Source organism: Elephas maximus, chromosome 5, assembly GCF_024166365.1.
Source record: "Elephas maximus indicus isolate mEleMax1 chromosome 5, mEleMax1 primary haplotype, whole genome shotgun sequence".
NCBI lineage: Eukaryota > Metazoa > Chordata > Mammalia > Proboscidea > Elephantidae > Elephas > Elephas maximus.
Window position 1 is genome coordinate 24,077,323 of NC_064823.1, and position 23,260 is coordinate 24,100,582.

At 38.7% G+C, this 23,260-nt stretch overlaps 1 protein-coding gene across 5 annotated transcripts in view; it reads right to left on the reverse strand.

Moving 5' to 3' along the window:
• SPATA5 (spermatogenesis associated 5) overlaps positions 1-23,260 on the reverse strand; it is a 350,714-nt gene that overhangs the window by 320,654 nt on the left and 6,800 nt on the right. For all 5 annotated transcript variants that reach the window (XM_049885372.1, XM_049885371.1, XM_049885374.1 and 2 more), the window contains exons 3-9: positions 20,341-20,498; positions 17,069-17,127; positions 15,755-16,399; positions 14,710-14,839; positions 13,616-13,672; positions 12,169-12,292; positions 9,242-9,497 (exon numbers count right to left, since the gene is read on the reverse strand). In XM_049885372.1, coding sequence (XP_049741329.1) covers positions 9,242-9,497; positions 12,169-12,292; positions 13,616-13,672; positions 14,710-14,839; positions 15,755-16,399; positions 17,069-17,127; positions 20,341-20,498 — 1,429 coding nt within the window. The remainder of the gene's footprint in view (positions 1-9,241; positions 9,498-12,168; positions 12,293-13,615; positions 13,673-14,709; positions 14,840-15,754; positions 16,400-17,068; positions 17,128-20,340; positions 20,499-23,260) is intronic.

Genomic DNA, 23,260 nt, shown 5'->3' on the forward strand with positions numbered 1-23,260 from the left:
CTCCCTCAAGACAAGCCATACCTAACTCTACTTGCATATTCTCATTGGTGGACAAGACTTTTACTAATCTTGATTCTGTAAAAATCATGACTCTAGCAAGGTAAAGGAATCTGCCAGATTTCCCTAATGTTACTTCTACAAAGATAACCATGAACTTCATAAAATATCAGAAACATTACCGAAAATCAAATAACCTTCTACCACAGAAATGCATAAATATAAAACAGGATTAAAAAAAAAAAAGATATTTAAATACGAGCATTCAGAGGCAAAGGAAAAGAAGGACTGAGAACCTACATGAACCGCGAACAATGCTGCCAGACTGTATGTTTTAAACCTCATATAAGAACTTTTAAAGAAAAATACGTGATCCTTGTTTAGGAGATGAAGAAATGGAGCTAAAGACAATAAATGGCTTATCCAATGTCTCTCAGCTAATTGAAGGTAATGGTAGCACTTGAATCTAAAGCTCACCATATGCTTTCTACTAGACTCCACTAAAACAAACTAGGAAGAAGAACCTGGCAATCTACTTCTGGGGGAAAAAAAAAAAAGGTCAGTGAACACCTCATGGATAGCAGCAGAACACTGCCAGGTATGGTGCAGGAAGATGAGCTGCTCAGGTCGGAAGGCACTCAAAATATGACTGGGCAAGAGCTGCATCCTTAAAGTAGAGTCGGCCTTAATGACCTTAATGAGGTGGATGGAGTAAAGCTTTTGGGGCCTTCCTTGGCTGATGTGGCACAACTGGAAATGAGAAGAAACAGCTGCAAATATCCGTTAATAATCGTAACATGGAATGTACAAAGTATAAATCAAGGAAAACTGAAAGTTGTCAAAAATGAAATGGAATGATTGAAGATCAATATCCCAGGCATTAGTGAACTAAAATGGTTTTGAATTGGACAATCATATGGTCTACTATGCCAGAAATGACAAATTAAAGATGAACTGCCTTGTGTTCACTGTTAAAAAGAACATTTCAAGATCTATCAAAAAACACAGCACTGTCAGTGACAGGATAATATCCACACACCTACAAGAAAGACCAAAATAAAACCTGTACGTAGAACAAGGGACAGCCATTCGAACAGAACAAGGGGACATTACGTGGTTTAAAATCAGGAAAGTTGTGCATCAGGGCCTTATCTTTTCATCATACTTATTCAATCTGTATGCTGAGCAAATAATCTGAGAAGCTGGAGTATATGAAGAACATGGCATCAGGATTTGTGGGAGACTCATTAACAACCTGCAATATGCAGATGACACAACCTTGCTTGCTGAAAGTGAAGAGGACTTGAAGCACTTACTGAAGAAGATCAAAGATCACTTCCATATGGATTACACCTCAACATGAAGAAAACAAAAATCCTCACAACTGGACCAATAAGCAACATCATGATAAACGGAGAAAAGACTAAAGTTGTCAAGAATTTCATTTTACTTGGATGCACAACCAACGCCCATGGAAGTAGCAGTCAAGAAAGCAAATGACGTATTGTGTTGGGCAAATCTGCTGCAAAAAAAATATATAAAACCTGTTGCCACCCAGTCAATTCAGCAAAGATGTCACCTTGAGGGCTAAGGTGCACCTCACCAAAGCCATGGTATTTTCAATCACCTCATATGCATGCGATAGCTGGACAGTGAATAAGGAAGACTGAAGAGCTGATGCCTTTGAATTATGGTGTTGGTGAAGAATATGGAATATACCATAGCACTGCCAGAAGAATGAACAAATTTGTCTTGGAAAAAGTAAAGCCAGAATGCTCCAAAGAAGCAAGGATAGCAAGAATTTGTCTCACATACTTCGGACATGTTATCAGTGGAGACCAGTCTCTGGAAAAGGATATCAGTGGAAGTAGAGACTCAGCAAGAAAAAGGAAGATCCTCAATGCGATGGACTGACACAGTGGCTGCAACAATGGGCTCAAACACAGCAACAAGCATGAAGGTGGCGAAGGATCAGACAGTGTTGTTCTGTTGTACACAGGTTTGCTACGAGTAGGCAACGACTCGATGGTGATTAATAACAACAACAGACCCCACTACTTCTCTGGACTTTATCAAAAAATACTAAATTTTTGGAGACTCAATATTTTAGTTCTAACTTGGAAAACAAGGCTAACAGAATTGAAAATAATTTTTAAAATATGAGAAGGAAGACCTTTCATAAAAACTGGACCGCTGCATACTTTGCATAATAACCAGACGCCACCAAGTCAAACCCCACACGTGGCAACCCTGCCTAGGTCACATCAGAACTACGCTCCCCGGGCTCCAACGGCTGGTTTCTCTCAAGCAGACCACCAGGACTTTCTCCTGAGGCACCTCTGGATGGACGTGACCTTTTCAAGCAGACCACCAGGACTTTCTCCTGAGGCGCCTCTGGATGGACGTGACCTTCTCAAGCAGCCCGCCAGGACCTTCTCCTGAGGCACCTCTGGATGGACGTGACCTTCTCAAGCAGACCGCCAGGACTTTCTCCTGAGGCATCTCTGGATGGACGTGACCTTCTCAAGCAGACCGCCAGGACTTTCTCCTGAGGCGCCTCTGGATGGACGTGACCTTCTCAAGCAGACCGCCAGGACTTTCTCCTGAAGCGCCTCTGGATGGACGTGACCTTCTCAAGCAGACCGCCAGGACCTTCTCCTGAGGCGCCTCTGGATGGACGTGACCTTCTCAAGCAGACCGCCAGGACTTTCTCCTGAGGCGCCTCTGGATGGACGTGACCTTCTCAAGCAGACCGCCAGGACCTTCTCCTGAGGCGCCTCTGCATGGACGTGACCTTCTCAAGCAGACCGCCAGGACTTTCTCCTGAGGCACCTCTGGATGGACGTGACCTTCTGGCCTTTCAGCTAGCAACCAAGCCTATTAACCCTCTGCACTGCCCAGGGCCTCCTTGTACATAGTAGGTGCTGCATAAATAAGGCATTGGTGGGGGCGGGTAGCTAATGAGCTATAAATATCTCAGAACTCTGAAACAAGACAGATAAAATTCTCCATATCGAAAAAAGCTGTGATAGTAGTCAGACTGAGTAAGGTGGCAGCTCAAACTCACTAGCCACTCCGAGGGGAAAGATGGGGCAGTCTGCTTCTGCGAAGCTTGCAGCCTCAGAAACACTATGGGGCAGTTCTACTCTGTCCTCTAGGGTCACCAGGAGTCAGAACCAAGGGGTCAAAATCGACTTGACAGCAAAGGGATTTTACTTTTATTATTTAAGTGCTATAGTAACAACAACAACAACAACAAAAAAAACCATTGTCGTCAAGCCGATTCAGACTCTTAACAACCCTAGAGGACAGAGTAGAACTGCCCCATAGGGTTTCCAAGGCTGTAAATATGGAAACAGGCTGCCGCATCCTTCTCCTGCTGAGTGGGTTCGAACCGCTGACCTTTTGGTTAGCAGTGATTGCTTAACCACTGTACCACCAGGGCTCCTTATAATAACAAAACCATTGTTTAAATAAAAGTTTTAACTTTTCCTGTTCTGTGATGCTATCTTATCAAGGCCCAAGTATTTGGTATGAACATGCTGAAATGATGTGTGATCAACAAGGATACTCAAGATAAATTCTTAGTGATGCAAAGGAAATACTTCCTTTCACTGTAAACAAAATGACTGAATCCACTTCTTGAAGAAATCAAGCTCTATTTATATTCACTCTCCTGAAATGGCACAGGCAGCCTTAGAAGGATAAGTTTATAATAAATCCCTATATTTGGAAAACACTGTTGCTAAGCATCTTCTAACATTCAGCAGAGTTTATATAATTCATGTCTCTGCTACATAATTAACATTTCATGTTTTCCAAAAAAGTGCAGTATGCTTATCTATGTTGTTAATTTAAAACATTATAAATTTTGAAGGAATTAATAAAAGGCTATGCAACTAATTAATTAGAAAGGCTGCCTAATCCTGGGAGAAATACAAACATAGACATTAAATGTCAGGATATGTCAGAGTCTAGCCTGTAAACAGCTTGTCTACTTGAGATAAAACATTTCAAAATGCAGCTGCTCTTTGCTTAAAAAGGTGAGCTACAAAACATTAGGCCTTTAGACAAGTCACCACACATCAAACCACACTCTAAGCCAAAAATCAATTATAAAGAAAATGTACCATTTGAAAATAAGTTGCGCACTCAACCTTCAACATTAAGCATTATGTCTGCTCAGATAATGGGAGACCTGAGTGTTGAAAGCAATACTACTGCAGTATTTCCAATTTTATATTCATTATGGAGAGATATGAAAACAGTAACTCTGGAATAAAAGATTGGAAAAGTTGAGAATAGACATGCTGAAAAATACAGTATCACTCTTACAAACTTTAGAATAGATTGTAAACCTTATATACTCTGGAAAAATATGCACAAACTACATATATGCTATAGGGATTCTGACTTTTTTTATTAGTATCCCATAAGCAATAACTTAAATTACAAGATCAGGAAGCATAGTTCACTTATGTTTTATGAAATTCTGAATCACTCTATGCTCTCTCTAGACATTCTGTGAACTACTTTTTTTTAAAAAAGGACAGAGCTTCTTCCACCAGAGGGCACTCTAGGAAGAGGGAAAACTATCAACCAGATAACACACTGGTTCACAAATCGTAAGTAAGCAAATGTTACAAGAAAAACACATCCCTGTACTCAGATACATTTGTATCCTTAATTGTTAATTCTTAATTATTTCCTTAATTGTGTCTTTTATTTCAGAATTATTTGCTATTTTAAGTTTTATTCAGAACCATACTATAAAAAAAAATTTTTTTTTTTTTTTTTTATACTATATACCTGTAAGACAAACTTGGATGTTCATTTTCTCCTAGAGTTGGAAAACTGAACGATGCAGTTTGGAATAGTACATTAATATCACATAAAAACTACAGGAAGAAACTCAACACTGTTAGAGGTAGGTGAAGAACTACATCCACTAAATTTAATCCAGTTATTTAAATCAATTACAGAGAATCTTCAGAAATCAGATACAGTAAGTTGCCGGGTTACAACCTCCAACTTAAGGACAACTCTTACTTGCCCTTTAACATTATGTAAATTTGCCCTCACTTTGAAACATATGAACAAACCCTAACCAAAAAAATCCAAACCCACTGCTGTTGAGTAGATTCCGACTCATAATGACCCTATTTAAAAAAAAACAAAACCCGTTGCAGTCAAGTCAATTCCCACTCAGCGAACCTATAGGGTGGAGTAAAATTGCCCCAAAGAGTTTCCAAGGAACACCTGGTGGATTCAAACTGCTGACCTTTTGGTTTATAGCTGTAGCACTTAACCAATAACCATTCTATACGGTTTCCAAGGCTATAAATCTTTCATGGAAGCAGACTGCCACATACTTCTCCCACTGAGTGGCTGCCGGAGTCAGAACTGGTGACCTTTCAGTTAGCAGCCAAGCTCTTAACCACTGTGCCACGAGGGCTCCTGAACCAACCCCCACTCACAGCAAATTCTTCATCACAATCACCTTCGGATGCCGCACTGCAGGTTTTACATCATTGAAAAGGCTCCAAACCTTTTACTGTGCTTATAAACTGTACACACCTGTTCCAACTTACCCACAAATTCAACTTAAAGACACACGTAGGAACGGATCTCATTCATAACTTCAGGACTGCCTGTAGTTGGTTGCCTACAGCAGGGGTTACCAATGTGTAGTGCTTGGGCCAGCAGTATTAGCATCATCCATAAGCTTATTAGAAATGTAAATTCATAGGCTCCACCCAGGCCTGCTGTTTCAGTAGCACAGGGTGAGGACTGTTTTAATAAGCTTTACAAGTGATTTCTATGCGTGTTTAAGTTGGAGAATCACTAGCCTAATCAATGATTCAAATGCTTGCTCACAGACAAATGGAAGACTGGCTACTTCAAAATCACTTCGTAAACATTCTAAGTACTGATTCCAGTTTCCCACCTCCCATTCTTAATTAAATTTGGGGTGTGAGTGTATGTGTACCTTCCTAGTCGAGTATGACACACTATAAGGCTTGAGAAGCAACACTGTAGGTCGGATGTTCTCACGTGTGATCCCCAGAGCATCAGCATCACCTCGTTACTTAATAGAAATTCTCAGCCCCAGCCCAGACCTCCTAAATCAGAAACTGTAGGGGTGGGGACCAGCAATCTGTGTTTTAGCAAGCTCTGCAAGTGATTCAGATGCATGGTAAAGTTGGAGAAACTCCATTCTCACTGATCTGCCCTGAAATGAAAATATGAGAAAAAAATCTTAATTCCTTTAGAAACAATAAATAATAGGAAGAGAGAGAGAGAACTTATTTAACTAGGGATACATAAGAGGGAGATGGACTCTCTCACTGTCAAAACCCACAAGTCTTCATATCAAGGTGTCTTACTACCCAGCTATGCCAGTGGGCATTCACAAGCAGTTCATTTAAGCACAGCACAATTGGTGAAAAATGAAAATGCCACCTGAAAAGCACTTGTTTTAAACAAAATATAGTTAAAGTCTTCGGCCAGAGCCACAGCTGAGAAATCGTCAGTGAGAAGGCAAAAAAGGACTGAAATGTTCAAGAAAATGGCAGCAATTATTTAAGGCAGCCTCACTTTTCTACATTTTCTAGCATGACATAGCACTTGCATCTTATTTGTTGCTACTTCTAAAGAAAAATTACTACTCTGAATTCTTTCCTCAGCACAAAGCAAGGACTTCTAGAGCCAACACAGGGAGGTAATGAATGAGTGGAGTGGTAAATACATCTCATTATGTATCCCAGCTTCTGTACAAAGTTCTCAGATCACTCTCCTTCAATTCAATTAATTAAATGTTTATTGAGCACAAATAAATATATACCAAAATCTGTTCCAGGAACTGAAAAGTAAACCTTACGCTTCCCCACCAAGCTTTTATTAACTAAATGGCTTTTCTATTTCAATCAACACTGTTCCCAATTGTTGGGCCAAGGGTAGAGGTTGTGATGTGGAGAAAAAGAAATAAAAGAAGAAATAAGAGAAAAATAAAGCCAATAAAGATTATAAACAAGAAGAGCAGGGTTAAGAATGTTCTGCTCTCCAAGAGGCAGGACGAAGATGGCAGAGTAGTCAGATGCTTCCAGCGATCCCTCTTAAAACAAACACCTGAAAAAACAAGTGAAGCAATTATACATATGACAAGTTAGAAACCCTGAACATCAAAGGCAAAGTTAAGAAAAAGGTCTGAGCAGCAGGGGGAGGGATAGACGGTTCAGAAGCAGCAAGGAGTTGCCGGACCTGATTTGGCAGGAACCAGGGCGCCTCAGGCACGATCCCCTAGAGCAACCCTGGAGGGGCTGGCAGTAGCCTTCCTAATGAAGTTTCCTCAGGGAGAGACAGCGAGCGGCAGTCTACTCAAACCTCCTCAAACCTCCGGAACCAAAGAACAGTGCTCTCGGCAAAAGCTAAGTACCTGTGTTTATTTTATCACACCCCAAGCCCCCAAGCTGGCTTCAGAGGAGGTCGATTTACCGGGGCCTGAGACAGGCCCTGCTCCACGCCCTGAGCCATTTTCCCAGCCTTGAAGAAGGAATGAATTAACAATTGGAGGAAAAGATAATCTGCCAACTCCACTAAGCTGGGAGCTCAGGATGGAAGCGGCTCGTGTCCAGACACAAATGGTCTGCGGACTTTAAATACCTTTCACCCCTGCATGAACCTGTGTGGGCCCATTTCAGGAGATTAGGCGCTTATTACTGCAACGGTGTATGTGCTTGAGATCTGACATCAGCTGTATCAGCTGTGTGGTAAAGAGGTAGGTTTCTGATGTTTAAACACTGCTTTGCCTATTAAACTGGGTCCTCACCTACCTGCATCAGGGGCCTAAGAACTGGTGGCTCCACCCACATCACCTAGCCAACTACGACAGGGGTCCAAGGGTAAGTGGTGCCTCTCAGTACTCATAACCAAAAGCATTGGGTGCCCACGGTCCAGCTGCAGAACCCACCCACCTGTGCACTCTAGGGAACAGGGACAAACTTTCCTCACAGACACTCAGGGGATGGTTGTCAGCCCTTTACCTTGTTCAGAGCGTGACCCCCTGCTGCAACCAGATACCGGTACCTACACCAATCACCCCTGCCCCTCTAAGACTGTAGGACAGAGACTGTACCACACACTTAATGATCAGCTACCTGGACACCTGAGCTGAATTTATACAAGAAAAGTGAATGGACTCCTAGACTGATATACCTGATAACAGCTCTAGCCACCTGGGGACAGGACATCATAGCTCCAAAGGCGAAAATAATCAAGCTAGCTCACTCAAGCAACCCATTTGGGCGTGTCAAAACAAAACAAAGCAAGAAGCTACGACACAGTAAGCAAACATAAAATAAACTAATACAGTAGTTGCCAGAGACGGAGAACTGGGGGAAGAGTTGACTACAAAGGGGCATGAGAGAGTTTTTGGGGTAGCGGAACTGTTCTGTATCTTGATGGTAGTGGTAATGATTATACAATTGTACATGTTTGTCAAATCTCAAAGAACTATACACTAAAAAGGGTGAATTTTACTGTGTGTTAACTATACCTTAATAAACCTGACTTAAAAAAAAAAAAAAAAGCCCTGATTTGAATATATATCCCATGGTCAAAATTACTCAGAAGAATTATACAAACATCAAAAGGTCTTAAAAGCCACTAAATTAATTGCCATACTGCAGTTCTTAAAGTCAAGGAGTCCACTGATTAATAACAGACCTTAAATACTTTCAGGCTAAAATATCAATGTCACACACTCTGTGGCATAGAATTCTCAGGTTTCACTGAGCACTTTTTCAGCACTTCAACAAATACAAAGTTTCTTTCTAAGGAAAGTTCTGGTCCTCCTGCAGGGAGTTCTTAATTTCCACAGCAAATCACTAGATACTGTCATCTTCAATACTACCATAAATGCATCTGGTAGCTTACATATGAGCGTGTGGGCACACATGCATATGTATACTACTTACAAAAAGTCTGGAAGATGTAATTACCACTCCACTCATTCATTTCCTCCAATAGTGGGTGTCATTAGGAGGCAGAATTAAGAGTAGTGATTTTTACTTTCTTTTTCATGGTATTCTGAATCAGCTAGATTATTTTTAATGAATATTTTAGACTAGAAAAAATTATAGCCATTTCTGTTTAAAAAATAAGTGAAATGTAAATTATTAATAAGTAAATAAACTGAAGTTATTAAGTCCATTAATACAGACTCACCATGGCAAATCACACTCACCTGCTTCATTACACAAGGCTTTCAAGTCTGCTCCAACATATCCATGAGCACTATTTGCCAGCTGTAGCAGTTCGGCCTCAGTGAGCAGATGGGGGACCTTTCGAAGCAGCTTCTGGAGGATATCCAAACGGTCCTCCGCATTAGGAACTCCAATCTCAATCTCTTTATCAAATCGCCCAGGTCTTCGGAGCGCAGCATCTAAAGCATGAGGCCGATTAGTGGCCCCAAGGACTAACACTTGTCCTTCACTTCCTTCCTAACAAAATAAAATGAGAACAAATTACGTATTATTCTAAAAGTGAGGGAAAAAAAAAAAGGCAGTGGGGGGATGGCTCTATAAAGGATGCATCTAAACGCCCAGCCCACTAAATCTTACCCTTTACACTGACATACTACCATCCTGCATTTTTCAAAGCTCAGCCTAAATGCTTCCTCTCCTAGGAAGTTTTCCAACACTTCCCTCTCCATCTCACTGTCACTGATGTTCCTCTCACTACACCATTCTCATAAATAATACCATAAGGCAGGGTATTATCTCAACTACACCATTCTCATAAATAATACCCTGCCTTATGGTTGTTTTAATACATGTCATTTTCTCCTACCTGACAGCAAAGATTATGAGCTACCTACTATTCAAAAAGAACAAGGCTTTATTAGAAACTTGTCTAAGAAATCTTCCTCATGCATGGGCTGTTTTCTTGTTTTACTTTAATAAATTTTTAAGTTCCTGAAAATATAGACACCAAGATAACGTACATCCAAATATCTGCCATTCTTAAATACATATGGATTTTAACTCCCCAAACTAAAACTGATTTTACTCTCTGAGAATGAAATTAGGAACATCAAAATATAAAGAACCACGATCACGATCAGTCACCTTTAAAAATTTTTCAACTTTCTATTAAGATGTCCTGAGCATAATCTCACAGAGATTATTAAAAAACTCACACCTAATCAATTATACTGGATGTACCAACAGAAGAGGCATGGACTACACTGAATCTAAGAATAACTGGTTTAGAAGAGCAAATGTTGTTGTTGTTTGCAGCCATCAAGTCGGTTTCAACTCATAGCCACCTTATATACAATATAACAAAACATCGCCTGGTCCTGTGCCATCTCACCATCATTACTATGTTTGAGCCTATTGTTGCAGCCACTTTGTCAGTCCAGCTTGTTTGTTAAGGGTCAAAAAGAGAACAAATAGAAGGACAAACAAAACCAAAGCAAACCCATTGCCATCAAGTTGATTCCAACTCATAGAGACCCTATAGGACAGAGTAAAACTGCCCCATAGAGTTTCCAAGGAGTTCTTGGTGGACTCAAGCTGTGGACCTTTTGGTTAGCAGCCAAACTCCTAACCACTATTCCACCAGGGTTTCCAGAAGGACAGACAGAAGCCCATAAACACTTTCTGACTAAAACATCAGCATCACATTTCCAGCCATGCCTATAGTGAGAACACCAATCCATTCATCAAGCCTATGCCGGTGGTGAAGAAAGAGGTAGCAGACTGACTAGTGATTTGTCGTTGCTGTTGTTAGCTGCCACTGAGTGGGCCCTCAACTCATGGCAATGCCATACAGCTCAAAAGGAAATGTGCTTGGCCCCGGGCTATCCAGATCGGACTTGATCACTGGCTGATTTTCTGAAGATCACCAGTCCTTTCTTCCTAATCTTAGTCTGGAACCTCCTGATCCTCCAATACAGAGCCTTCCATCTGATTCCATACTCACCAAGTACCCTTCTAATTATAATGCAGCTCTCCATACATTTTTGCCTTCAGGGTGAAAATATGGTCATCCATAAACAAAGATATTTGGTTCATTCTATAGTTACATTTCTTATTATAAATGGATGAACTAGCATTCTGGTTTATAAATCAATCTCTTGTGTTATCATGGGTGAGTTCTCAAAGCCTCATCATCTGTAACATAGTAATAACACTGAAATTCTCCAGCTTCATCAGCTGAGAACCAAACCTGGAGCATGATCACACCTAGGTACTCTCCCAGGATGATAACCGGGTGGTAATCCAGCCTTCCTCAGTGATAATCCTTCTCTAGAGTGATTCTCAAGATTATATACAACACATGGTAGCAAATAACAGAGACTCATGACCAAACCTTCATGTTATTTTCACATGCTCAGTTTCTAACAATAGCCAGTAAAAACTAGAAAGTTCTAATTGTCCAGTTTTTTAATGTGCAACTGGGGCTGGGACTACATGATTTTTAACAGTTCTTTAGTTTCTAACATGATTCTAAAAACATATCATGATTCTAAAAACTTCAGTTATCTACAATCCACCAAAAGAAGTGTATTCTTCTGGTTAAAGGCCGTCAGGAATGTGAGAGAATTTCTCTTCATTGCTATTCTCTACTAGTTCTATGTATCTCCCTTTCATAACTAGCATACAATTTTTATTAAACACAAGTGTGAATATCCTCTCAAAGAATCTGATAATATGGGTTAATTCTCTTTAAACTTTTACTAACACATTTTCTATTATTCTTTCTTTCTTTTCACTTGCCTAGCACAAAGCCCCTGAATGATCCATTTTTACATGAGTAATAAGGCTTTACCTCATGAAATGTCTAATAATGTCCCCTAAAATTTAACCGCTGAATCTTTCTTACCGATTTTGCTTCAGGTCTTTAAGTTACTACCCTTTATCACAAAAGAATCCCATCATGGTATACTATTTTACATTCTGAAAAAACGTGCCATACTTTGTCCTAGCAGTTACTAAGTAATGTGCTGAAGACATTTTATGGGTCTTTCCTCTAGTTCATATGGCTAACACTGCTCCCATATCCTAGAACCCAATGGCTCAGATATTCAATAGCTTTTGCTACTGGATATTATACATGGAGAATCAAGACGTTCCTACACAGAATCAATACTAGTTCTGTACTTACTGAACCAATGCCATCCATCAGTGTTAAGAGTGAAGCTACAACTCTTTTTTCCACTTCATTCTGAGCCCCTTCTCTCTTAGGGCAAAGTGCATCCAGCTCATCAATAAATATAATTGATGGGTGCCTAAAGAAGAAACGGTAAAATGAATTTTCTAATTTACATTTATTTTTAAATTTTACTTAGTCTCAATTTTTAAACTGAAATGCAACAGATCAAATTTAAAATTCTCTTATAGATATTAAAGACAAGGGCATTAGGATATGAAGCTGAAAAACCTTAAATTAATTGTAGCTCAAATTATTAACTCACCAATATCACATTCTAGTTGAGTCTTCAATAAAAAGGCAGAATATTGAAAACAGTCTATTGCCCATGAGATGAGAGTCTGTACCCAGACAAAATTCACCCACTGTACCCGTACCATACCCGCTGCCATCAAGTCAATTCTAACTCATAGCGACCCTGTAGGACAGAGTAGAACTGTCCCATACAGTTTCCAAGGGGTGGCTGGTAGACTTGAACTGCCGACCTCTTAGTAGCCAAGCTCTTAACCACTATGCCACTGTTAAAAGCTGAATCAATTCAGAAGCTGAGGCTAGAGGTGTCCCTTTGTAGTAGGTTTGAAGCTCTATGGATACAAGCTAGGAATGCCCTTTTTTTTCCCCCTTTAGAAACAGAATTTTCAAGACAATCAATTCTTCCATAAGAAGATGTGAATTCTCTAATATGAAGAAACCTCAACTGCCAGGAACATAACAAACAGACTCAAATACTAAAGCATAAGGTGTAACACTATTCCTCATATTTTCAGTACTACAACTATAAACCACTTATTTCATCCACTAACACTAGCTTTTTAAAAGTGGCAGTTCTTTGACAAGAGAGTTGTATTTATGCTAAGTTAAATACCAAAAAACGGTAGAGACACAAACATAATAGTAATATATTAAACACAAATTAAAGACCATATTCTAGTGTTCAGTGTAATGTAACAGCACAGCTTACATTCAGGAATACAAAGTTTTTAAATACGAAGTTTTTAAAGGGCAAAAGATTTGTCCCTTTGAAGTACAGCATAATAAAACAGTTTTAAGCGTAAGAGGCTACTACTATAACATAGCGTACTAAGTGAGCTATGTATACTGGATACGCCCAAATATCTTAAAGAAGGAAAATCATAAATTGATATGCTCAAGCAAGGTCATATGACTTATCAAAGAGCACTCTGCCTTAATTCTTCTACTGTATGTAACTTAACAGCTTTTTTATCAAACCTTCAAAACCACATTAGACTTAAATCAGAATTTCACTAAATCTACCATCTATTTGTAGTGCTATTGCATTATTTTTGTTTATTCTTTTATGCTTTGTATAAAGTGTTAGTATATCTTTGATTAAACAGCTTTGACTATTAATTCCAAAAAGTCTAAAAATAAAAGAGAATACCTCAAGGTGGCTTCAGCAAATATCTGACGTAACCTTGCTTCAGTCTCACCATAAAATCTGTAACAAAATACATTTAAGGACCAACTCTTATTATTTTTAAAGTTTTGACTATAAAAGTTAATCTGCCTTCTCAAGTATTTCCAGAATTCTTTTTAAATTATTTTCAAAAACTATTCTCCAAACTTATTTTACACACAGTAAAAAGCAAATTTAGTTTACGGTCATGTTTTCATGGGATATCCCAGTTAATTGGCCTAATAATGTGGTTAGTGCTTCTATTCTATCTCCTAGTTTTGTTGCATGGTGTCTGGGGTCTTAAAAGCTTGCAAGCAGCCATCCAACGCACAACAATTTGTCTCTATTCACCTGCAGCAAAAGAGGGTCAGGGATAGGTGGAGGATATGGAATGTGTTGTTAATTGCCTCCATGAACAACTGCCTAATTTGCTATGAGATCAGAAAAACTGGATGTTGCCCAGCTACCATTACTGAACATTTGGATCAAAGATTCCACAGAAGAATCCTAATCAAAAGGGGGAAAATGCAGAACAGAATTTTAAATTCTCATGGACTCTAGGCTTTCCGGAGCCATGGAGGGTGGATGAACCCCTGAAATTATTGCCCTGAGACAATCTTTAAACCTTAAACCAAAAATATCCCCTGAAGTCATCTTGAAACTAAACAATGGTTTAACTTAACTAGAAAAAAAAGTCTGCCTTGACCATTATGCTCTTTTGAGAACTATCTATACGGGAACGAATTGACAACAGCACCTCGAAAGATTACATAGGAACTTTAGGGGGCAGTGAGTTTATGTTAACAAGCGAAGAATAACTCAGAAAAAGAGGGTGAGAAAAGTTGCACAACTCGAATAATGCAAACAATGTCACTAAATTGTACACATAGAAACTGTTGAATTGGTCTATGTTTTGCTGTGTATATTCTAAACAACAATAAAATAAATAAAATTTAGGGAAAAAAAGCAAGTTTAAAATATTTCAATGGATAAAATATCCAGACAGTGGAATACCATGCAGTCATTTTTTAAGAAATACATTTAATAATTAGATTTAGTCTATTAAATAAAGTACCTACTTGCTAATAATTTCAGGACCATTAATTACAGAAACATAGGCTCCAACTTCATTAGCAACAGCCCTGGCAATCATTGTCTTTCCAGTTCCTGGAGGGCCATAGAGTAACACTCCTCTAGGGGCAGGAATTCCTACAAAAACAGAAGGTTGGATTCAGCATTACTAGGTTTCTTACAAGTGTTGTCCTGTGACTTCAAACATGAGCTATAAAATGTATATTTACCTTGCATCACAAAACTAAAGCAGACCTCCCCCCCTCAAAAAAGATGTACTAAATAGCCCAAACACTGATCCCCAACAATGACCTTCTGTCTCTTTGTAGACAGCAGACTGATAAAAAACCAGCTGGACACACTCATTGTTGCCAAGCCTGTCCATACAGCACAGTTTAATGAGCAGAAAACAAAGCCCAGGCAACATGAACAGCCAGAAACAAGCCACGGTCCCAATTTTCTTTCATTGAGGCATCTTGGAAAGTATAAGCATTAACAGCAAAATGTCAGTCCAAAGGTTCCCCTTATAAAGATTCATAAAAAAAAAAAGAAAAAGCAGAGAGAAAAATTGTTATTCACCAAATGTACCAGAGGATCTGGGCAGCATCCATCCAGAGAAAGCCCTGAGTTTCCTAATAGCCACGTCATACCCATAACTATTTGCCTCAGTACAAAGATATCTGTACACAGCTACATTTCCTAATGCATAAGTCTTATCCAATGTATTTGAATGTTTGGTTTATTTATGTAGGCATTATAGCCAATCTAGCATGACAAAATACTAATTTTACATCCAATCCAAACAACTGTGGAAATATGCATTTAGAAGAGACAAGGCTGTCACTAACTCACATCACAATCTAGAGACCAAAGCACAGAAAATGGCTCTCTTAACTGGCATCTCCCAAGCAACTGACAACCTCTACAATACCTACCCCTCAGGAAATAAAAACAGGAAAAGAGGGAGAATAATCATTAGGTTTGTAAAATAGGTCGACTACTTGTTAGTTGGAATTCAACACTTTTGGGTTCAGTAAACTAAAGAAATCATACCATAACTCTTGAAAAGTGCAGGCTGTTTGAGAGGCAATTCAATTATTTCTCTAATTGCTTTCAGCTGCCTACTTAAGCCTCCTATCATGCCATAGGTTACTTTGAGTTGGTTGTCTTGCTCTTTCGAATTTGTACGAGTCTTGGTAAAATTGACTCTTGTTGTTGAAGAAATAAAATAAAAATTATCAGTGTTGCATTTTGCTCCCACTCTGGCTGATTTTAGCAATCTCTCTTCAATGATAAGTTGTTCATTTCCTTCTCTTGCAGACTCAAAACTGCATTTAAGGCCTGTGATTTCCTCTAGCCCAAGTCCACTATGTTCCCCAGGACTCTGTGCGATATCTGACAACATGTCATCAGCTTTATTTATAATTCTGTCATCTACTGGCTTGCAAGGAGTACTGCTTGATGCCGGGTCCCGGGGCTCTTCTAGACCTAACCGGCTTAGCTGTAAGGCCATATCCAGGCTACAGGCTTCCATGCTGGACTGCTCAGAGGCCACTCCCTGGGCACTAGTATCAGAGTCATTCTGAGGCCATCCCAGTATCACGCCATCTGTCCCTTTCACTCGCAACACTTGCAACTTGCATGGTCTTCCATAAAATGTGCAGTACAGAAAGTTGCCTGGTAAAACAATCTTGCCATCTAGAAAACAATTTATTAAATATGTTAGTACAATTATTCACAAGATTAATGTTTAAATAAGAATTCATTTAATCTGTTAACAAAGCTACCTGACTAAAAGACTAAAAATTCTAAATCAAAGATGGAATATTATAAAGTAACTATTATGAAAAAACAGAGGACCTAATATTCGCCTATAATACAGCACTATGTGGAGATAGAAAAACAAGAAAAGGTAATTCTTTGAGATCCCCTATATCCAAGAGATCTAAGATTCTAGATTAAGTATATCAACAAATAGGAATTACACATTCGATAATTAACTAACCTAAAATGGCACACCTAAACCAGCACTCCACCATAATGTTTCTCACTAGAGCAAAAGCTTAGGGGTTAAAAGCAGGGCTTCAAACTGATTCTTTCTGGTTCAACTCCCCTTCTGGTTCAAAGCCTTGGTTAAAAGGCCTTAGTTCTGCCACTGACAATGTCCATAAACATGTCATATATTTTCTCCACTCCTCACGTACCAATCAATTGGGAATGGTAACCCACTTATCTCACAAGGATATTAATTCACCAAAGGGAATATTCTCTAAAGAAAACTATTATGTATATAAGACCTCAAAGACACTTTTTTACTGATGTATTACTTCTCAAAAATTAAGAAAACAATTTAAATATATGTCTCACCTAGTTTTCTCAGAAGACAACCAGTCAGTTCTTCTTCATTAATCTCTATATTTTTGTTACTGTAAGAGGTGAGACCAGAGTGAGGGCAGGAGGGATGGGAAGAGGGCAAGGAGGGGGTGATGAATGGGATAGAAATTGGCATTAAGTATACCAGAAACTAAAATGTAATATAAAATTACATGTGCATAGTTGTGATATACCCAAAAGCCCACTGCCGTAGAGTCAGTTCTGACTCATTGTGATCTTATGGGACAGAGTAGAACTGCCCCATGGGGTTTCCAAGACTGTAACTCTTTATGGAAGCAGACTGCCATATCTTTCTCTTGTGAAGCAGGTGGTACGCTCAAACCACCAATCTTTTTGGTTAGAAGCCAGTCGCTTTAACCACTGCACCACCAGGACTCCCAGTTGTAATACAGACCTGATCAAAAGAGAAATTCATTTACAACCCAGAAACGATTTACACAATTTTAGTAGGACCAAAAAAATAACACTTCTCTGATACTTCTTACAGCCATGAAAATAGCATTTGCAATTTGGTGTCTAGCAGTCTAAATCAATGTTCTTCAAGATACAGGGTACTTCCAAATAGTGAGTAATGACATCATTTCAGTGAGTCCCATCCAGCATTTAACAGAACACAAAACATCAGAGTATATGACACATCAAAAGGATAAACATTGCTTTATAAAATATCTATCTCTTGTACACATACAAATGCACGTATATACATACTCACATGTATTTATATATATACGCATAGCTACAGGTACAAACATGTATGCATATATATACTTTATGTGTGTATCTGTGGGTGTATGTGTATAATAAATCAATGAAAAATGTACTTTTTATTCTGTATCTTAGTCAAAAACACTTGAAAAACTCTAAGCTAAATTAATCATTCCCTTTCTGAACTTGCCTATCTTGGAAAAAGTCTTTTATTAATAATTTACTTCATTCTATTTGCATAATTTATAAACTATCTCTTCAGGAAAATTAAACCCAATACAGTACACAATCCGAAGAGGTAGAAATAAGAAAAAGGAATGTAATGGTTACATTGGAAGTTTATTCTGGGGAAAAGGCAGTATCTGAGAAAAATGAGAACCCATTTACACTGACTGATAATCTCCATGAGGGCTGCTTGTCTGTGTGCAGGAAATGGCACACGTAAAATCACTGCCCTCGTAAAGAGATATGCCCTTGCAGAGTTCACAAAACATATGCATCTTTCCTCCTCGACGTAAAAGCAATCTGTATCAGCAGAGGAGGCCTCTGGCTGTCCAGCTTTGCCAGTGACCAGGTCGGGGGTGGGGAGAGCGTATCAGGTAAGTTTAGCTCCGGGGGAGGAGTATTAGCAGGCCTACATGGTCAAAATCTAAGCCCTGTTCTCCAACCACTTCATCAGTAGTAAAACCAATATACTCGTATAAAGGAAAGACAGTGAAAGAAATTAAACAAGAAAGAAATCTCATGAATCATACGTGTATAAACTAAAGAAATAATTTAGCTAAATTTATCTGTTTCTAGAATTCTGAATAAATGTGTACTTAGATAGCTTCTATTTATTAAACTCTGAATAGAAAATACTTACAAATATGTACAAGAACAGTAAAAAATACTCAACCAGTTTTAAGAAAACATGGGTGCATATAAATTAATTTACACTAGAGGGAGCTCTACCCTTACTAATAAAATTTTTCATTTGCAAATGAAGGATTCAAGTAGCTGATTAAAATTACTGATTTTTCTTAACGGAAATTAAATTTTTTGTCTACGCTCTGTTGCTACATTTAAAAACGAAAGATTTTTGAAAAGTAAAATGTAAAAACCAAGCTTCCATTTAATGTATCTATACAGGCCCTGGTAAGTGTGAGCTGACTCAACTGTAAACCAACAAATCACTGACTGCTGGACGCTCAAAAAGCAGATTAGTTTGTGGATCACCATAAATACTAATTCCAGCCAACTGACTACTCTTGCCTGCAGCACTGTTTTAAGATGAAGTCTGAGAATTAATCTGGTTTAATTTGAATAGTATTACTAACTACCTGTAAACTAATAGGTAAGTTACTTGTCCTCATTAAGCCCATTTCCTCATCTATAAAACAGGGATAAGTACGGACCCGGAAGGGGTACCGAGGATTAAATGAGAGAGGAAAAAGGGAAAAAAAGATCATGTGAGTGTGTGCATGTGTATGCATCTGGTACACAGCAAGTGCTCAGTATGTGCTAATTCTCTTCCCTTTCTCTTTATTCATTAAATTGTAATTAAATGCTCTGAAAACAGTTTCTTATTTTTAAAGGACAAAAATATGCCAAAATTCAAGCTTGGAATCTACAGGTAGCAAAAGAGTATTTAATAGCACTTTTAAATCAAGCTAACAAGGGGAAAATGTTTTGTGATTCTTGTATATAATGTGAAGACATCTCCCAAAATTGTTCCTAATTTTAAAGTTAAAATATTAAAAGGAACTTTTTTAAAAACTAAATTTTGACTTGCATATACAAACTTGGTCAAAATCCTAGTAGATAAAGAATATCTAAGAGGATGAGTGATATACTTCAACTATTTTAAGGAAAAAAAAAAATGGTAAGCTGATTGAAATAATTAGCCTTTAGTGAGAGGCTATTTCAACATCTGATAGAAATGACCACTTGTTTTACTAAACTGCAAAATCAATGAGTTAAAATACACAATCAGGCTTTTTCTTTGGGCAATCTTAATTAAACTTGTTTCTTTCCTACTCATAGTAACCTCCTTCTTGATAACCACAGAATGACAAGAACCCCTAATTATACTATAAACCAAGATGAAAAATGTTTTAAAATATTTACCAATAATAATTGCTCTCATTTAAAACGTCAGGGCACACACTACTCATAACACATTAGAAAGTCTCTAGTCCATAAATTACACAGCACTCATCTATCTTGTGCTGTCTACACACTAGCCACAAGTGGCTACAGAGCACCTGAAACGTGGCTAGTCCAAATTGACACATGCTCTGAGTATAACATACACACTGCACTTCGAAGACTTCATTTAAAAACAATAATATAAAATAGCTTATAAATTTTGTTAAAATGATAAGACTTTAGATATACTTGTTAAATACAATATTAAAATTAATTTACCTGTTTCTTTTACTTTTTAAACGTGGCTAACTAAAAAATGTAAATTTACACATATGGTTCACATTTGTGACTCGCATTAATTTCTCTGAGAGAGCACTGATCCAGACAGTCACCAAAGAAAAGAGCCAAACCTCAATGCCACGTCCATTTCCTCAGCCTGTAGCACAGCACCAACAATAGGCTGAACCTGAATGGCATCACCAGGCTTGACGCCCACATTCTTCTGTGCCATTTCGCTCAAGCCAACTTTGCCTCCCGGAAATCCTGACACAGGCCAGGCCGTATAGACCTGCCCAGAACACAGGAAATGAAAAATGTAGAAAATAAATATTCGGACTATCATAAATTTATAAGGCAAAATACTAGGCACAGCGAAGTACATAAATCTGCAAAACCCAGTGCCTACCCCAAGAGTTACAATCTGATATAAGCTGCAAGAAGATAAATGAAAAAAAAAAAAAAATTAAACACTGCATGGGTTCACACACACACACACACAAATAATAATGATTACAGGAACACAAATTCTCCTATGCAGAGATTACTTAAACAACTTGATATAGCAAAAATAGGTGGAGAAACCTTCCTATAATATTTTTGCCTTATCTGTTTCAGTTTGACTATGAGACTGACTCGTGTGTACCAGTGAAAGAAGCTCAAGAGGACTAGGACAATTTTCCAAATCTCAAGATGAGCTTGGTCATAGACTAATCAGTGAGTGACCAGACTCTAGAGCCCTTTCCTATGATGAAGCAGTGACATCCGTCAGAAGCCTCATATTCTTTAGCAACACCACTGATGGGCCTCTGAAAGCATTTATATTAACTGCCTTCTCAACAATGCCTCCTTGTGTCCACATTCATTCGCAGTGCCCTTCCACAATGACTCTGGGTATGCCCACATGGCTTGCTTTGTCCAATGGGATAGCAGCAAACTTCATGTAAACAGAGATTTGAAAAGCTCTTCGGCCTGTTCACTCCCTCTTCTGACCTTCTGTGGCTGCTACAAAAGAACAGTGGAGGAGATCTAAGTCATAGAAGTTGAGGTCAGTGTTGACTAGCCAGACCCCAACTGATCTGCCAGTTGACTGTGGACACACGAGTAAGCCAAGGTGAGATCCAGAGAGCTACCAGATCTCAGAACTACCCAGTTAACCTGTAGACTCATGAGAAATAGTAAATAGTTGTTAAGTCAATAAATTTGAGGGTTAAAAAAAAAAATTGTTTTAATGATTACATCCTTTTGCAAAGTTTAAGAACGATTTCACAGAAAAGAAGGTACAAAATTTGAAAGGTGGATTTAAGAAAAGAAACAAAAGCATTAATGGTTGATAAGAAGAAAATGAGAAAAACATTGAAGGCAAGATAATTCGGAAGCAAGTAATCCAGCCTAAGGCATAAACTACATCCAGGAAGTAATGAGGGAGAACGCACAAGAGCTTCCTTGGAGCCTGGATCTCATCAGACTTAAATGTTAAGACAGCAAAGATTTCTGGCTCAAAATAGAGGGATGAGCTCATACATCTACAGTCTTCTCTTTCACAAGACACAGTAATGGATTTTTAAAGATATAAACCCAGAACAAAGAAAAGAAAGAAAGGGGTGCCATCAGCAGATAACAGATTTCAAGGTATCTCCACAGAGGCTCCACAGTGAATGAGAGAACGCTGACTGATAAGCAGACAGAAGAAACACAGCAGCAGGTAGGGGCCAGCAGCAGGCGAGAAAGCCAAGCTAGCAAAAATGACCCAAGAAAGGCTCTAAGCTTGGAGTCCCAAGTAAGATGAATGGCAGCAAGCTGAAAACGGGTAGTAAGTAAATATTTGTATACAGAACAGGTGACCTTCATACCCTAAAATAACATTTCTACAAAGAAATGTAACCAACAGACTAGGAGAAATGGGACTTACGATGTGTGTGTTGGCACTGCAGAAGGAAATTCCGCTCTCCACTTTACGACATTTAGGAACTACTCTGATCAAGAATTGCTGGTATTGAAGGAATAAGTCCAAGCTGCACTGAAGGCATTGGTGAAAAACAAAACTCCAGGAATTGACAAAGTATCAATGGAGACACTCTGACAAACAAATGCAACACTGGAAACACTCACTCGTCATGTCAAGAAATTTGGAAGACAGCTACTTGGCCAACCAACTGGAAGAGATCCATATTTGTGCCCATTCCAAAGAAAAGTGATCAAATGGAATGCAAAAATTATCAAACAATACCATTACTATAACATACTAGCAAAATTTTGCTGAAGATAATGGCTGCAGTCATACATTGACAAGGAACTGCCAGAAGTTCAAGCTGGTTTCAGAAGCGAACGTGGATGGAGGGATATCATTGCTGATGTCTGATGGTTCTTGGTTGAAAGCAGAAAATACCAGAAAGATGTTTACCTGTGGTTTATTGACTAATGCAAAGGCATTGGACTGTGTCGATCAGAAGTATGTGACGCAGTGGTTAAGAGCTTGACTACTAATCAAAAAGCTGGCAGTTCAAATCCACCAGCCGCTCCTTGCAAATCCAATGCGGCAGTTTCACTCTGTCCTATAGGGTCACTATGAGTCAGAATTGACCGGACGGCAATGGATTTGGTTAGGTGTTTTTTTTTGGTTGTTTGTTTGTTTTCCAAAGAACGTCAATTCCAGAACACTTAACTGTGCTCATATGGAACCTATACGTAGACCAAGAGGCAGTCATTCGAACAGAGTAAGAGAATTCTGCATGGTTTAAAATCAAGAAAGATGTCCATCAGGGTTGCATCCTTTCACCATACTTATTCAATCTGTATGCTGAGCAAAGAGTCCAAGAAGCTGGACTATTTGAAGAAGAATCTGGCATCAGGATTAACAACCTGAGATAGGCAGATGACATAAACTTGCTTGCTGAAAATGAAGACAACTTTAAGAACACACTGATGAAGATCAAAGACCACAGCCTTCAGTATGGATTACACCTAAACATAAAACAAAAATCCTCACGACCAATAAACATCGTGATAAATGGAGAAAATACTGAAGTTGTCAAGGATTTCATTCGACTTGGA